Here is an 18,870-nt window from a genome sequence, read left to right as displayed (position 1 = left end):
GGGTTTCTCTGTGTAGCCTTGGCTGTCCTGGACTCCCTTTGTAGACCAGACTGGCCTCAAATTGACAGAGATCCACATGCCTCTGCCTCCCCAGTGCTGGAATTAAAGGTGTGTGCCACCATGCCCAGTTTGTTACCCTTTTTTTTTGTTGTTGTTGTTGATGTGAGGCTGAGCAGGTACCAGAAGCTGGGTAATTAATTTCCAAAGGAAGGAAGTGAATGAGCTCACAGTTCTGGACATCCCAAAGTTTGTCACCAGTCCCTGCCACTTAGCTTTGCTGAGGGCCTCAGTGATGGGAGCAGAGGTGAGAATGATGGCCAGATGGCGGTGAGTGGGCAAGCTTGCTTTTTATAATGATCCATTCTCCAGGAAACACACTGTAAGAGACTAGCATTCATCTTTGCCAGAGCTGATGCCTCAGATTACATATTTGCTTTGGACTGAGCCCCGTCTCTTAAAGATTTCCACCCACCTCTCAGCATCACCTTACTGGGGACCAAACTTCCCACAGGTGCGTCTACAGAAGGCAAACCTTGGCATCGTCAAAGGCTATTTTACACATTTTACATGCTGTCTCAAGGCCCAGCGTATCCCAGAGGGTTCTGAGAGTAGTTTGGGGAGTTTTCTACAGGGTCTAGGCTTTTACAGACACCAGTGTTTCTAAAGGGATTGGCACATGCACATTGAGAGGCTGAGGCAAGAGGATCAAGTTCAAGATGTGCTTGGGTCCCTGAGTAAGTAAAACCCTGTTCCAAAAAAGAAACAGGCCACTATATGCAGAGATACTATGTCAAGACTTAGCCTGATGGTGTCATTGTTTAGAAAGCAGTCATTCTAAGAAAGGATTATAGTCACTTTTCTAGCTGTAGAACGGCTCTGTTCTATGTTCTCATCCCATCACTTTGTAGACAGACAGGCATTGCCAGCAGGGAAGGCTTCTATTCATTCCCTCAGTAGTAAACACAGTGCTAATACTGGGCTCATGTGATTTTAAAATTTGTTTCAAGCCTCATGCTTTAACATGCTGACTAATGTGCTTATGGAGGACAGTGGGGAATGGAAAATGTGTTTTCTCATATTCTGTGTTCTTTAATTGAAATATTTTTAAGGAGTTTAATGAGTGAAGATGAGCTCTGTCCTTGGTTATACTCAGCAAAATAAGGACCAGTTGTTAGTATAAAATCCAAGTGCTGTACCTTTTGAATCACATTCTTCATTGTTACTATCTTGGGTATTCTCTCTGAGTCAGCTGGTATTGGGTGTTCTATTTGTATTATCCCTGACCCTCAGTACAACTCCATAAAGTAAGTTTTCTTTTTTCAAAAATGAGAAACAAGAGATTTGGAGGAAGGTTAAATGACTTGACCAAACTCATGTGGGTAGATAATAGCACAACCTGAATTCATTTGAAGTGTTTGACCCTAAAAGTGATGCTCTTTGTTAGAACTCCTCAGTGATCCCCAAGTCACCCAGTCCCTGTCCTTTCCCGCAAGAGACATGTGGTGGGGTGTTTCATTCAATTTTCCATGGTCATGGATACATACCACTCTTAGCTTTGTGATAAAAGTGAAAGTAGAAGCAAAATTCTAGCCTGCTATAACGAGACTACGGAAGACAAAGGTAATGGGAATTGAACAGAGCACATTTTTAGCACAAGTCACAATATTCTTATTTATGCTGACGCTGCTTGTTGGTTACGAGAAAGCAGGTTTGATTTCAGGGATGCAAAGCATTGCATTTAGCCTCCTGAAGCATTCTCTTCTTGCTTATGTAATGGTCAACCATCAATTACCAGAATTTTCACATTCTGTTCCAGAACTTCATATTGTTTCCTTCTTTCTAGAAAGTCAAGTGTCTCCCTGTCCCCACATTTCTCTTAAGTTAAGAAACTGAAGAATCTACCAGTTTTCACATGTCCAGAGCTTGAACCATTAGAAAGGCCCTGTATTTTTAAATAATCAAAATTAAATGCATTTGATAACAGAAAGTAAATGAAATAAATATTTTGAAATTAAATATATCGCATTCTGAAGGTGTTTGGCTGTTCATCTCATCAACCTACAGCTTACGTTATGGTATTCTATTGGAAGTTCCTGGTACCTGAACTATCTAGAAAAAAAGGTAGCATCATTTTTCATATGATCTCTATTGAATGCAAAGAAGTATATAATATATCTCAAAAAGGAATTCTGTCAAGAACAGACAACGTGAAATGCTAAATTAACAGTTGAATTGAAAACTCCACTATCCAGGCTGCTGTAACCCTTTAGTGTTCCAAGAGTCAGTAGTTATGGTACCAGCCTTTTAGTAAAGCCAATGATTAATTTTACGTAAATGTGGTTGATACATTTATGAGAGAAAAGTACGTCCATCAAAGAATTAGAAATATCAAGATACTCAACACTGTCTTTTAATGTTTGTATTATTTTTATGTGAGTTATGATATTACAATGCTTATTTCAAAAAATTCATTTTTGATTAAGCCTGTAGGCAAAATTGATCTCTTCATATAAGAAACTGTTTGATGTGTAGTACCTGCTGTCTCAGAGCTGTGAGACTATACGAACACAGCACACTGTGATTTATAGGAACCATATTGTTATCTTTGAAAAGAAAATTGCTTTCCTGCCGTCCTTGCTCTTATCAGGATGCATGCCCCTTGAATGCATCAGCCTACAGAGGCCACGGAGCTTTGCGAGATGCCTGTTTGGGAATTGTCAGACCCTGCTTCTCGCAACAAGTTTCATCGTAAGGAATTGCAAACTAATGTAGAAGTCCATGTGACTATTTTTTTTAGTGATGTAGCAACTTGCCTCCGATTTCATTGAGCAATGGAGTACATTAAATTAGAAATGAATGTGGCAGTTGTGACTTAGGAATTGAAGACATTAAAAATTAGTTACAGCCAGAGAAAGGGCAATCAAACTGTGTCTATATAATATGTAATGGAATATTGCTTAACAATAAACAACTTACTCTGCTTAGTGACAGGAACAGGTTTCAAAAGCATTTAAATCAGGTAAGAAACCTAGACTCAAAAATTTGTGTTCAGTAATCCCATTTAGATGACATTCTGTGAATTAAAAGTGTAAGGACATTGCAGGGCCGAGTTAGGGCCTGTGCTTGGACATATGCAAGTCATTAGGCTCAATACCAAGGGTGGAGGGCACGGAATGTTAGGCAAGCAAAGAGAAACTTGAGGGACAGAAATTAGACGAGTGGTTGCCATGAAGTAAAGCATCTCCACCAGAAACGTACTCTCCACAGATTCAAAATATTCTGATTTGAGGGGCTGGAGAGATGGCTCAGAGGTTAAGAGCAACGCTCGCTCTTCCAGAGGTCCTGAGTTCAATTCCCAGCAGCCACATGGTGGCTCATAACCATGTAAATGGAGATCTGGTGCCCTCTTCTGGCACTCAGGCACACATACGGGCAGAACACTATGTACATGATAAATAATGAGTCTTAAAAACAAAAATGTTTTTAAAAATTATTCTTTTCTGAAAAATTGTGGCATGTTTCATTTGATTGTGACCTTAGATTTAACTGTTGGTATGGACTTTGAAGCCGCATCAGAACAGATGGAAAGATTTGATAGGATTCAAGAGTAGAAACGGGATAATAAGAATTTTGTAGTTTTTCTTTGTCTCAGTCGTATTCATGAAAGATTTTCGAATGAAGACAATAGGTTAATTATTCCCAAGACCCTTATTTCTGGACAGCAGAGTGTCTGTCTGTTGGAAAATTGGTTTGCATGAGGATCTAGCTTTACTGATTTGAGAACAGACTATTTCCTGGTCTTGTAGCCAAAACTTTCCACAACCACATAACTAGTTCTGTGTCTTCAAACCAGAACACAGTGAAATACATCATCTGAACTAATATTTTCTTCCCCAAGTAGGCTATGGGTTCAGCTAAAAGTATCAATTTCTTGTATTTGAGTTCAGTGCAGAAATTCTTCGTAGTGTTCAGCCTCCACAGGGGGATCAGAATTGTCAGGTCTCAGTGCTGCACACACAGCAACATGAGAGTCCCTGCGTTAATTTGGTAATAGAGATACTTGGCTGAAGTCTTTACAAAGCTCTTCCCTTGACATAACCAATAACTTCAGGAATTAAAGCATGCTATGGAAATGTGGAATACACTGGTCACTGGAATAGACCAGAAGAATTTCTTTCATCCCTCTTCCAGTGGCCCAGGACCCAAAGTAGTTTGGTGAGAAATTTTGATTTATTTTTTATTCAGAGCTACAATTGTTTGCTTTATAAAGTGTCCTTGTACTTAGTTTCTTTCTTCTCACATACATACGTCCTGTCTGACAAAGCTCCAGTTTGGTGGTTCTTTGCATATTAGTCTAGTTCCAGAGCCTGATAGACTAGTGGATACAGTTAATCTAGACACCCGACTTGACTGCCTTGGGTCTAGTTCATTAGCTAATGAATATGATGACCATTGCACATGGTGGGACATGTCTGTAATCCCAGCACTCGGAGACCTCGGCAAGGAGATTGCTGTGAGTTCAAGGCCAGCCTAGGTGCATGGCAAGGAGCAGACCAGGCAAGGCCAGCAAGACCCTGTGTCTAGGGTAGATGGCTTGTTAGGTCTACTCTGGAACTGCAAGGTGGGGTGAGGTGGAGACAGGTGACTTTCTGTGCGTAATGTGAGGCGTCACTGCAGTGTGTGGCTTGAAAGCAGAGACATCAGAATTCTTTTTCAGTCTTTTACTGCTTTAAACATCTGTGACTCTATATTCATAAACTCTCCATGTTATCTCATCTCTAAAAAACAAAATGGTTAATTTTTACAAAGCAATCTGCTTTGATCCTTTTGGTTGCTGGAGGTAAAGGCCCCTCACAGTGTTAAAATTGAGGTAAATCAAAAACCATGACTTTTGCCAGCCGTGGTGTTGACACCTGTGATCCCAGTACTCAGGAGGCACAGGTACGGGGATGGCTTTGAGTTTGAGGCCAGCCTGGTCTATAAAGCAAGCCCAGGATAGCCAAGGCTACCAGGGAAACCTTATCTAAAACACACACACACAACAAAAAAATTATGATTTCTATATGTAAGTTTCTTCAAAAGAAAAATTTGCCTGTATACTAGAGAAAATGAGGTTATTTCTAACTACTTTAGAGAAATATGAAGGGGGTATTTTTAACCTTCATCCTGATAAAAATTTTTTACTTACTGACTATATATATATACACACACACACATATATATATATATTGTATCTTTTGCACATTAATATTTGGTAATAATAACTATTCAAAACAAACATTGTGCTTATTTGTTTTCATCCTACTTTTTTCTAGTGAGAAAATATTTGAAGCCATCTATTTTCTTCATGCCAGGCTGCTCTTTGTTCGCTTTCTAGCTTACCTATTGTGACTGTTTAACTGGGTGTTATTAAGGAATACAAACATTCTACAGAGTGCCAGGCTCTCTCAGCTAAAGTGAAACAGACCTGCTGGTTAGGCCGCTGGTAAGCATCTCGGGTTTGCTGTCAGAATGCAAAGAACTCTAATTCATTATGATAGTACTTCCGCAAGGCAGGTGTGAGGCATGGCTTCAGCTCTTGACTGATTGTGGTCCTTGGGCACCAGATAGTGGATGCTGGAATGTATTGCAGAAAAACTGATTAAAGCCCCAATATCTCTAACAGGAAGAGTAGAGTCAGTTGTAATACATACTTACATATATCTTTTCAAAGTGTTGCCTTATTATCAGCCTGTGCAGAAAGAAATAATATTTTTTGCAAAAACGAGCATTTTGCTGAAAATAGCAAGCTGTGCATGATTAGGACTTGTGTGCAGGCAGACTTATAGAACTATGAGGAGCCCGAATCCTTTGCAGTTTTGTTACTTAGCTTATTGGAATTATATTTCACTGTGACTTGAATTTCAGGAGTAGTTACTTGCAGTTCACAGTGTATATGTACATACTGCAGAATGTCCACTGTGGAGCCTAGTACTTCAACCCTGTGTTCTGGTGTACTGTTGTTTAGTGTGGAAACATCTTATCTAGTCAGTATACTTGAAGATACTTAGATATAGCGGATTTTGTACTCTTCCTGTTAAAACATCCAACATGTCCTCTTGTGGTCCTTTCACGGAGTTGGTGTCGTTGCCCTGCAGATGTCATTGGTTTGTCTAGGAAGAGTCAGAATTTCCCTTCCTCTCTCAGGCCTCTCCTTCTCTCTCACACTCCTTACCTGAAAGCCACTTGTTTCTTTAAAACTCAGCTTTAGTTTCTCTCTGCCAGAAAGGCCTCCCCATCCCACAGTTAACCTGTTAGTAATCCCAGCTACACTAGCCAGTAAGCCCATAATAGGGTTTCATAGGGTTTCCCCACACTCTGCTGCAGCCATTGGTTTATTCTCTCTCTCCTTTAATAGGATAATATTCCTTCAAGTCAGAGATGGCAGTGTTATCTTCGAAACTGGCATGTGTGTGTGTGTGTGTGTGTATGTGTGTGTGTGTGTGTGTGTGTGTGTGTGTACACCTTTTGAATGCATGGGTGACTTTTATAGATATATTCTATAATTTGCATTTATTTAGATTGTAATTATCAAGGCTTTCTGGGTTTTAAATTTGACTTTATAACATCACATTCCTAATATGTTCAATTTCCATATTGCTGTTAAAAATGTTTAATAAAGATAAGTTTTGGCTGACGATACCATTTTACTTTTATGCAGTTAATTATTAAACAATCTGAACTACATTTTATAGGGAATTGGAAAGACTAGTTCTGTTACTCAGAAATTGTTCAATCTACCGTATGGAATTGGGGGTGCATAGAACTGGCTTTATGGGTATAAGATTCCCTTAATAACGTCTGTTTGAAAGTGTGGTTATAGTTTCTAGATTTTTAGCTAAGCTCCAATCCAAGAGACAAGACATCCGCGTTAATAATGGACTACAGGACTCAAATGGCCGCTCAGGGGCCTTGACATTTTTGTAGTGTTGGCACTGAAGTAAATAACTCAGTTTGTAGCAAAATGCAAACAGAAAAAAAAATGTATAATCGCAAATTTTGGAGTATTTTAAAATAATTTCAGGTTATTATATAACTATTTAATCTAAGGTTTTCTTTTTTTGATGTATACCTGATACTTTAACTGAAGGATATTTTTAAAACAATTTGTATAATTATTTCTTTAATGATATTGCCAGCAGAGTCGCTGGATTAGAGCTGAATCAGAATCCTGGCTGTTCTTTTTTATTTATTGAAGGAACAAACACAGCATTGCTATTATTAAGGTTCCTTGTCCTTTAATTGAGCTTGCAAAAGAAACTTGTTAGCTCTCTAGTGCTCTAAGTAATCTCCTATGCAAGATTTGTAATTTCTATTTTCACACTGGTATATTTTGAAAAATCTGTTGTGAAAAGTAGAAGAGAGTAAAATTACCCATGTCATAGCAGTTGGTTCCCTGCTCAGCTCATGAGACCTCTGCTTAGTAAGATTTCCTGTTGTTAAGACTTGGTGAGCAAGTATAGAGGTTACACAGCTTAGGTTATCGGTGCCGCGTAAGAGTGTGCTCTCTGTTTTGGTTTTGGAGCACTGCCTCCAAGAGGCTCATAGCATTTGGTACGGAGTTCACGTATTTCTAGTCTACAGACCTTCCCTATCGAGGCGAAAAAGGATTTGTGGTTCTGATATTTACACTTTTTTTCCCCCTGCTATAAAGCTCAGTGATGGTAATTAATAATAAAATAAACTTTCCATGGCATTACAAATAAAACAGGTTTGTTTTTTTTTTATTTTTGGCTTTTTGAAGGCTAGTGATTTGTACCTTTAAAGAACCACATTATGTTGCTTTTGTCTCAGAATGTATTATGCTTCACAAGTATACTGTGACAGCCTGAATACAAACCGGGGGGGGGGGGGGGAAGGGACATTGTCTTGAGCTGGCACGCCGTTATCAGAGGGAATGTGTTCCTGGACGCGAGGTTTAGCGTTCATTGGTTGTCTGAAGAAAGCTATTTCATCTGAGGATTGGACAAGAAGCTGCGTCAATTTGCTGCCCGTCTCCAAGGCACTGGTGATGCTGCCTTCACAAGCTGGCTAACGTCACGGCTCCATCACCCAGCGGGGTGTGGACTCTCTTTTTCTGTTCTTCTCTATTTAATTCTCTGTTTGCTGCCTACTGCATTTCTTAATCTGTCTTCTGCCAAATGCTAACAGCATGATATTTTGCAATCATTTAGGTGAATACAAAAAAGACGAACTCCTAGAAGCTGCTAGGTAAGTGATTCCATTCATTTTAAGTGAGTATAATACATTTGGGGGGGGGGGCGCACAGGTAGAGGAGTGTACAGATTTATAACGTGTTCGTGTCTTGCTTGGGCTTTAAGGGATAGTGAGGGTAAAATCTACTTAGTCTTTGTGCACTTTATTTTACATTGTTAGTGGGCAGAATGACAGAATCTTTCACTATGCTGAGCGGTGTAAGGCTAATTTTATTTGTAACATATCTCGAGGTACTACCTGCAGACCTTTCAAAAGATATTCTTGGAGTGTTTATATGCCTATATCTTTCTTTTGCTTTGAAGATTTTTTTTTCCTATCCAAGCTTGAAGGAGAGACGTAAAGTAAACATTAAAATTCTCATCTATTTTGTTCTTGTTGTTTTTGGTGGTGATTTATAATTTAATTGATTACCTCTTTATAGAATTTGTATTTTTAAACTCAAATGTTTTAGATCATTTTTTTCAGAATAAAGTTTGTTTGTAATTAAAATAACTATGTAAATGGTTAAGTGTAGATAGCTACATCACCCAAGATACCATGCCACCATGTAATTAACAGGAATTATGTTAGCAGAAATAAATATTGTAGACATGCATTGTGGTCCATATTTAAAAATTAAAGCAAACTCCTTGTTTTCCACTCTTAGTGAAAATATTCATAAGAAGCTCTGTAATTTTACAGATATTAACTTACTACCTTTTTATAGGAGTGGTAATGAAGAAAAGCTAATGGCTTTACTGACTCCTCTAAATGTGAATTGCCATGCAAGTGATGGGCGAAAGGTAAGTTATTTAATGTTGCCTCATTTAGTAACTTCTTCTTGCTTTACAATATAATTGTATTCAGTATGGTCTGTGCACATGTTTATTCGTACATGTTTGTAGCCGTTTTTACTGGCATTCTTGCACTGCAAATGAAATGCTGCTCTCTTGCTAGTGGTTGTGACAGACTCCCAGGGAAGCATGGGTCTTAAGTGAGCTTCCCTCTTCAATGTCAGGCACTGAAAGTTGTTTGTTACATGAACTGCACACAGTGGTTTTGTAATAAAATTAACAGTGTGCTTTCTGTGTGCTGTAATGGAAAAAATATTTATCTTTGTTAGGACATAAGCACTTTTAATTTATTTGGTAGGTTTTTCTGCTAAGTATCAACACTTTTTCTATTAAAAGTGAGAAACTGTTAATGGCTTTTTTAGATCTCCATAACAGTTCTACTTTAAAAAAAAAAAAGTGTAGCATATTGTAAGAAAATAGATTTAAAAAGAAATATTCTACATAAAGATACTCTTGTCATAAGGTAATTTATAAATGCGCAGCTAGCAACCTCATTGTCTGCTCTGTATTCATGCTGAATAGAGAATGAAATGTAATGTGTTCAGACTGTGGTAACTGACTGCAAAGTTTTGCAGTGACTAACCTGGTAGACGAAAAGAACCCCAGAATAGTCTCTACTGCTCCAAACTAGCAAATCCACTGAGTACTCTTCTCACTCTGCGGAGCTGATTTTAAAGGGTAGCTGCTCATGTCTCCTGCAGTTTTAGAGTTGCTTTTGGGATTTTAACCCCCATGAGTACTTTGCACTCCATGTTTTATTTGGATCGTCTGAGTAGGTCGAGTTGCTCCTTTCACTGTGTGGGTGAGAGCCTGTCGCATCTGTAGTAAGTGCAGCTGTGGACATAGACGAACCTAGAGCCAGCTTCCTTGAGTTCTCTGTATCCATTTTAGTCCTGGGAAGTTGGTGGGCAGTTACTATAGCAGGAGATGAAATCACCATCCCAGCTTCATCCCCAGATTTCAGCCTTTATGCTGAACAGCCCCGTCCTCTCTCTTAGGGATGTAAGTCTCTCTTCCTCATACCTGGAACCAGTGTCTTTGCCCAAATTCTATGGCTCTTTTTCTGCATTAACCATAGAGTTTTCCCACAGACTTCCTTACATTGTACTTCTGCTTCCATGTCTGTCTTTGGCTATTCCGTTCAGGTTTTGTATTTTGCACAGGATCAAGCCTGGCATCTAGCTGCAGCTTAGAGTATTAGTCTGGTTCACTGACAAACATGATTTTAGCCCTCAAGTGAGAAAATCACCTCTACTACTCATGCTATTTAAAAAATTAGATCCATGGTGTGTGAATGAGAAATTATATGCTTTCTGTTGGTTTTACTTTGTATTCTATTTATTTCTGGAGAGTTAAGGAAGAACCATATTATTTTCATGTGGAAGACATCTTTAGGAACATACCTGAGATACCACACTGAAGGATTTCTGCTGAAATAATACAATAATATTCTAAAAATATACACTGAACACATTTATACATTATCAGATTTTTAAAATTTAAATCAGGTAATGAAAGAAAATTAAATAGGCATCAATTGGGTTTTATTGTAATGCTTATATTTATTATAAAGACTCATTCACAGTTCACAATTGCCATCTGTATGTGAAACACAAGATTGTATACGTAAAGGTTGGTAATATTTATGTTTCGATTTCTATCCTCACGCATGGCACAGAGTGATTCTTCTTATCATGCACCAGTGTGTAAAGCCACAAGCGGAATTGTCAATGCTAGTGGAGATTGCTGTGCACTCCTCTGGTTATGGCAGTGCTGTTTGCTTTCTTAGAGTAGATAGCAAGAAAATATGTAAGTGAATCCAAGCTGATAAATTATAAGTTACTCTCTCAGAGATTTTATATGTATATCTGTGTTTACTAGAATCAGGGAACCTGTTTTTACGAAATAAAAGAATTAAGGTATGTTTTATGTGCAGCTAAGTTAGTAAGTATTTAACATTTTACCTCTTGGCTTTTGTGTTAGAATGGGTCATACAATCAAATACTGTTTTCAGAGGTACTTTAAAACACTGCTAAGGCTGAGCTGATTTTATCCTTAGTTTTACATAGTTCTTGGTTTGTAAATTTCAAAGGCCCATAGAAATGTAAATTCACAAATAGTTTTAGAAAGAAATATTTCTTATACAGTGACTCGTGGGTGGAGAATTGCTTAGAGATGTGTAGGGCATGAGATTTTAGCATTCTTCTTAATGTTGTGTGTGGAATCACACCCTAGCGTAAGTTTGTTCTGTATGTGTTACTGTGCCTTGGTGACCTGGTAGGTACCTGTCAGTGGTTAGTGTTTGGATTTCCCACAGACGGACGTCTGCTTCTCCAGCCTCCAGAGCCCTGAGCGTCTCGGTGCATCAGGGAGGCTCTGCCCGCTTTGCCCTGTTGTGCTTTGCAGTCAGTCTTATCAAAAGGCAAAATCGCCACACGTTTAAAGCTCGACACTGCAGTATATATACCTGCACTCCCAGCAACTTGGAGAAGTCGAGGCAGGAGATAGAAAATTTGCAGGGCCAGCCTGGTCTACGTAATGAAGTCCTATTTTTTTTTTTAAATATTTATTTATTTATGTGAGTGTTCTGTTTGCATGTATGACAGAAGAGGGCACCAAACCCCATTATAGATGGTTGTGAGCCACCATGTGGTTGCTGGGAATTGAACTCAGGACCTCTGGAAGTGCAGCCAGCGCTCTTAACCGCTGAGCCATCTCTCCAGCCCATGAAACCCTATCTTAAAAAGAGGAAAGAAAATGTTTAAGCATTTTGCTGAGCTGAGCAGGGGAGGGTTGCTTTGTGGCCAGAAAAGAGCAGAAGAGAAAGCACCAGAACAGCAAGTGCATGCATGGGGAGGTCAAGGGGCCTTCTTTTTTTTTTTTTTTTTTTTAAGGACCAGATATCATTGTCCTTCTGGGGCTGACCTGAAACCACAGGCTGGCCCGTGACTCACAGAGGCCTGCTTGCTTCTGCTTCTCTAACGCTGGGGTTAAAGGTTATGTGCCACCAAACTTTTTTTTTAAGTGAGAAATCTCTCTTTACATAACAAAATGGGTACATTGGGATTACATTGTGTGTTTCTGAGAGAGAATTATGTGTGTCTTTCTGCACCCACTCCTGTTGCTGCTTTGATGTCACATACAAAAAAGTGGCTAATAGTTGATGTTTTAAAACAGCGTAAGAGGAGAGGGAGGGCTTGCATGCCTTTAATCCCAGCACTTGGGAGGTAGAGCCAGGGCTACACAGAGAAACCTTGTCTCAAAGAGCCAAGCCTTCTCCCCCTGCCCCCCAAAAAAAGAAAGAAAAGTTTAATATTGGGAGCTGGAAAAATGGCTCATCAGTTAAGAGCACTGGCTGCTTTTTCAGAGGTCCTGAATTCAATTCCCACACCCACATGGTGGCTCAGAACCATCTGTAATTAACCAGTGGGATCTGATTCCCTCTTCTGGTCTGCAGGTGTACATGCAGAGAAAACACCCATAGACATAAATAAATCTGTCTTTTAAAAAAATACATTAAAAGAGTTCCTGAGGTTTCAGGTTTTTTTTTTTTCTTGCTTCTAACATGTATTTATTCAACAGAAATAAATGCAGTGGTAGAATGATTGAGATATTGCCGTAGATGTTGAAATTGATGCACTAAAAAGTTTTAATAATCCTTTTTATGTGGTAGTTATGAAGTAGAGAGTTAAGAAGAGGGATTTTTTTCCTTGTCTAGGCTTTTTATGGCGTTAATATTTAGATATCTGTAAGAATCCACAAATTCGCTGAGCACAGTGGCACATGCCTGTAATCCCTGCACTCAGGGAGGCAGAGGCAGGTGGATCTCTGTGAGTTCCAGAACAGACAAGGCTACATAGAGAGGGAAAAAAACAAACAAACAAACAAACAAAAGAATACATAAATTTACAAACATGCAACTGGGGACCAGAATAAAATTTGAAAATTGGATTGTCTTGCATGTCAGATGCAACTGAAAATATTTGCTCCCCTAACAAATAATGACCGAGAATCTGAGAATAGAAAAGTAAAGCCATTAGAACAGCTGTGGTTTAGAGAAGTGGCCCCACAATTAAGAGCACCTATTCTCTTACAGAAGACTATAGAGTTTGGTCCCCAGCACCCACATTGAGTTACTAACTGCCCAGACCTCAAGCTCAAGAGGATCTGATGCCCTTCCCTCCCTTACACACACACCATACACATACTCACACACACCCGCTGCAGAGATGGTCTAGTGTTTAAGAATGCTAACTCCTCTTAAAAATGGACCTGTATATGGTTCCCAGCACCTACACGATGAGTCACAATTACCTGCAACTGTTCTAGGGAGGCCTTCACAAGCTGCTACATGCATGTGATGCACATGTGCTCATATAGGCTAGCACATATACACAAATAAAAAGTAAATAAACCTTTAAAATCTATTTGATATGTAAATCAATGGGAAACCATGTAGAATTTAATAGCATGCCTTGAAAACACTATGAAGAAAACATGGTAAACTTGAAAGAGCAAATAGACTGAGACCAGAGAGTGGTTCATGCCCTTGGCTCTTCCATTTCCACAGTGTGACTGTGGAGTTTCCAGTTACTCATAATTTCCAGTTATTCATAAATGTTGATACTTGTTCCATTGCATAAGACATTTGAGAGGGTTAAGCCAGTATGCATGGGACAGTTTGAACATACATGATAACCACAAATCAAATCTACTCCTTTGATACATTTTTGAAGTCTTTGAATATACTTTGATATTAAAAATTAGTACCTGGCTGGAAATAATGCCATTATGCTAATGTTGATTTGACTTCCATAAAGTATGTTCAGTAAAGCACAGAAGAAAAAATTAGTGTAAGTAGTTTTGTTTTGTTTTTTATATGTTTAAATTGGGGTTGTATGCATTCATTTGTCCTGCTATACGCAGAATTTCTCATTCCCCATCAACAGTCCCTTCCCTCCCTTCATATGCACCATGCTTTAGCAGGATTATGCAGTTGTTGCATGATATCTTTCTTACTTAGGCTTTTATTCCCTTCCCGCATTGACTCTGATCTTAGCTGGGAGCTACTTTGACAATGCAATAAAAAGGAAGTGATATTTATTCTAGACAAACCCTGGGATAGCTTGGCTGCTGGTTTTTGGAATTCTCGTTCTTGAAATTCAGCTGCCAGGCCGTGAGGAATGGTGCCAGTCACAAGAAGAGGTCCATGTGAAACACTGAGTCCCCAGAGAGGCTCGGAAGCAGTGGGGACTGACTAGGTCTCACAGCCAGCAGCAGTCGATAACTGGAGTGAGTGCCAGGGGAGAAGAAAGGAAAGTGCACCTTTTCCTACCTAGGCAAAGCTGCTTGATAGCTGCTGAGAATTACCTGTTCACAGCCCCTGGAAGACTTGGGGATTTAAAAAAATACCACCAAAATATATTCACTTCCTAAGATACGTCCACCTGTTTTGAATTGGTGTCTTAAAATAATTTTTCTCCTCTTGGAAAAGAAATAACTTTGTGTATATTTTTGAGGTCATGGGATTATGGGAGAAAGTAAGGACTTAAAGCTAGGTGACAGATGTTAACTGTTATCAGTTAAATGCTCACACCAAATTTTAATATATTCTTGAGGTCCCAATTTTTTCAACCTAAACAGCAAAGTTTTTGAGCCATGTGCACTTTTCAGTTTTAATATCCCAAACTTGTAATATATTGTGTTGTTTATATTTCAACTGTTACCAGTAACACTAAGTTGGACTGCTTAGGAATCTGTAGCTTCAAGCTGGAGAGATAGCTCAGCAGTTAAGAGCTCTTTCTGCTCTTCCAGAAGTCCTGAGTTCAATTCCTAGAAACCACATTGTGGCTCACAATCATCTATACCCTCTAACGCAGGTGTACATGAAGACAGAGCACGTGCACACGTGCATGCACACACAACATGCCCACACACAAAATAAAGACATTTTTTTAAAAAGAATTTGTAGCTTCACAGTGGGTAGAACACACATATGGTCTACTGGCTGGTTTTATGTCAATTTGACACAAGCTAGAGTCAGCAGAGAGGGAGCCTCAGTTTAGGAAATGCCTCCATGAGATCCAACTGTAGGGCATTTTCTCAATTAGTGATTGATGGGGGGAGGACCCAGCCCATGGTGGGTGGTGTCATCCCTAGCCTGATGGTTCTGGGTTCTATAAGAAAACAGGCTAGGTAAGCCATGAAGAGCAAGCCAGGGAGCAGCACCCTCCATGGGCTCTGCATCAGCTCCTGCTTGCAGGTCCAGCTCTGCTTGAGTTCCTGTGCTAACTTCCTCCAATGATGAACTGTGATGCGGAAGTATAAGCCAAACAAGCCCTTTCCTCCCCAGCTCGCTGTTTGGCCATGGTGTTTCATCACAGCAAGAGAAACCTAACTAAGACAGTGGTATCTGGAAACACTTCATGTCAGCCCTCCTCCTCCATCTGAAAGAGTTAACATTATCTAGGGACATAGCCTTGGCTTCTCCAGCCCTTGCTGCCCTCTGCTGTCATCCTCTTTCTTGCCAAATCTTGGTAGGTAAAGGTCATACCATTTTCCAAATCCCCAGTTCTTAGGGCTTATAGTTGAGATGTTATTTGGGATCGCGGAAGGTCGGAACTCATTAAGTCTGCATCAGGGACCTCTTCAAGTCCTGCAGGTTAATTATGTGTCTAATCAAAGCACTTCTGTAGGGCAGCTCTTGCTGAGCTGAGTATGCCTCACCGTAATGCAGAAACATCTTACAGCATTTTTTCTCGCATATTTATGTTGGGATACAGTATATAAAATTTTTATGTTTGTGTATATTCATTTCTGTAACAACAAGGGCTTGAAAATGTCTTTTTGATTTTTCTTTAGATAATTACTTTTGCTAAAAAGATCTTTTGTCAAATGAAACATTTCTATAGTGTTATTAGCAACTGTGTCAACAAAGCTATTTCTCTCACTAAGAAAATAATTTTTAGTAGAAGGGAATCCAATGTTGAAAGGAAGCTGGTAAAACATTGTGTCCTGATCTTAGCTTCCTGCAGTCTTCCACGTTAACTGAGTAATGAGAAAGGAGTAAGTGCTGAATCATTTAGCTGTGTGAGTCAGTATTACAATTTTATTAGAAGTTGTGTTCAAAAGTGCTACCACATCTGCTCTACAGATTGTTAGAATCTAAGTTTATAGGGTGTTTCTCTTCTACCCTTATAAATTATTAAACATTACATGATAAAGATAATCGAAGACACGCTAAGGATTCTGACTAGGGACATTCTGGCTTGAGCAGAATGGCCAGTTATGAAAACACTCAACATGCTCAGTGTTCTGCAGAAAGTTCTTCAGGGATGAGCCTGTGTCTAAGAAGCACCACTCAGTATACAAGCTGTTGAGAAGCAGCAAGAACAAAAAGAAGAGCACGGAGAAACCTAAGAACTTTGTATTTATCTGGGCTGTGTGTGCACTGCTGCATGCACGTGTGGACAGTAGAGGATGGATGATGCCTTCTGCTATGATTTTCTTTCTGAGACAGGGTGTCTCAGTGAACCTGGAGCTTGCAGTTCAAGTAGACTGGCTGGCTACTTGTTTTATTTTAATATTTTAAATTTTTATTATCGTTGTTGTTGTGTGTAGGTGTTTTACCTACATGCATATCTGTGCACCCACAGAGGCCAGAAGAGGGAGTTGGATTCTCCGGTACCCGAATTACAGATGGCTGTGAGCTGCCATATGGGTGCTAAGAATGAGCCTGGGTTAATTGAGCTAGTGGCTCTTAACTGCTGAGCCATCTCTCCAGCCCCTAGCCCTTATTTTAGAGACAGGGTCTCACTGTACAGCCTGGTTCGCCTAGACCTGGCTATTTAGACCATGCTGGCCCCAACTCACAGAAATCCTCCTGCCTCCACTTCCTTAGTGCTGGGATTAAAGGTGCTTGCTACCACATCTGGCTAAATTAGCATACTTAAAGCAGTTACCTGGCCAGTTACAATGTAAAGTACTAATTTCTCAGTCTACAAATACATGACTTAGCTGGTGTCTTAGTTGTCTTTGACTTCAAGGCATTGATAGCAGCACAGAAGGCCCAACACTTCTCTCTCACCATTTGGGAGGCTATCAAGTGTAAGGTCAAGGTGCCCCATGTTTGATTGCTGCTGAGAGTCTGACCCTGCCTGCCTTCTCACCGGGTGCTCACATACTAGACTGAAGGCAAGCACCTGTCTCTTCTTAGGGCACACATCCCTTCATAGGGTCCACAGCCCATGATTTCAGTGAAGCCTTATTATTTCCTGCCATTTTAAGAGTGGCCTTCAGCCTCGGAATTTAAGGGAGTTACAAATAGCCTAATCTCTGTGCTTGTTTACTCATAAAGAATGTAAATTTTCAAAAAACTTTATTGTTGTTGTTTGCGTGAATAGTCATATCCTTAATCATTCAAATGTTTCTACTTTAAGAATGACATTGGTGGGCTGGAGAGATAGCTCAGTGGTTAAGAGCATGGTCTGCTCTACCAGAGGTCCTGAGTTCAATTCCCAGCAACCACATGGTGGCTCACAACCATCTGTAATGAGATCTGGTGCCCTCTTCTGGCCTGCAGGTGTACCAGGCAGAAAATTATATACATAATAAATAAATTAAAAAAAAAAAAAGAATGACATTGGTATTAAAATTCAAAACTATAACTGACATGTATAAACAGTAAAAATGCTTACTTCAGTATGCAGACTAGAAAGTTTGGAAGCAGACTAATTCTAAATGTATTATTTTCCTTTTGTAACTCCGACATTTTATATTGCAATACAATATTCTTGCATACCATAAAAATACCAGAGAAAATAAACTGCCTTCATAGGGGGCTCAGTACCTGTTGGCAGTGGGTGAGAAGGCTATAACTGAGGACAGCTGGGGCCTCGGCCTCTGACACCCTTGAACTGCTGCCCTCACTACATGACTAGATACCAGAATAGCAAGGATATCATAACTGAAGGAACTTTGAGGTAGCAGCATATCTCTACCATCCTAAAGGCCTTCACACCTTCACAGCAGCTCAAGGAAGCCCCTGTTTCCTGGCATCTGCTTACCATGACTACCTACCCATCTAGTGTAAATGGAGTGGGATCTGTGTCCTCACAGATCACCAGTAATGCCTACCTACCCAGCTAGTGTAAAAGGAGTCATCCCCGTGTGTCCTCACAGATCACTGGTAATTGCAATTTAAATTTGTCTTTTACAAAACAAGGTATCTGTCTACTATAAATTATTGAGAACTTTTTGTAAGATCCATTTTATTCTTATGTATATGTATGTGTTTGCCTGTGTGTATGGGTGCCTGTGGAGCCAGCAGAGGCTAGCTGAAGTTACAGGAGGTTCCAAGCCATCTGAGGTGGTGCTAGGGAGTGGCCTGGGGTTTTGTAAGAGCAGCAAGCACTCTTCACTGCTGAGCCATCTCTCCAGCTCCAGCTCTAGCTCTAGCCCAACCTGACTCCCTACCCCCATTGCTTAGAACTTTTGATGCATGAGAACCTAAGGTTGCAGATTTTATTTATTAGAAGAAACACACCGCTGAGGATATGGCTCATCAGTGCAGCACATGTCTGGGCTGTGTAATGCCGTGAGTGTAGTTCCTAGCACCACACCAAGAGGGGAAAAGGCCAGCCTACCGAGCATGGTGGCGCATGCCTTTAATCCCAGCACTCGGGAGGCAGAGGCTGGCGGATCTCTTATGAGTTCGAAGCCAGCCTAGTCTACAAAGCAAGTCCAGGACAGCCAAGGCTACACAGAGAAACCCTGTTTTGAA

The 18,870-nt window shown here is 39.9% G+C and overlaps 1 protein-coding gene across 1 annotated transcript in view; it reads left to right on the top strand.

Annotated features, from left to right (window-relative positions):
• Window positions 1-18,870, top strand: part of Tnks (tankyrase) — a 145,399-nt gene that overhangs the window by 76,324 nt on the left and 50,205 nt on the right. Inside the window, exons 4-5 of the mRNA XM_051170061.1 lie at window positions 8,214-8,250; window positions 8,963-9,038. Coding sequence (XP_051026018.1) covers window positions 8,214-8,250; window positions 8,963-9,038 — 113 coding nt within the window. The remainder of the gene's footprint in view (window positions 1-8,213; window positions 8,251-8,962; window positions 9,039-18,870) is intronic.

This window comes from Acomys russatus, chromosome 27 (genome assembly GCF_903995435.1).
Source record: "Acomys russatus chromosome 27, mAcoRus1.1, whole genome shotgun sequence".
NCBI classification, from domain to species: Eukaryota; Metazoa; Chordata; class Mammalia; order Rodentia; family Muridae; genus Acomys; species Acomys russatus.
This window is presented reverse-complemented; position numbering and strand designations above follow the sequence as displayed.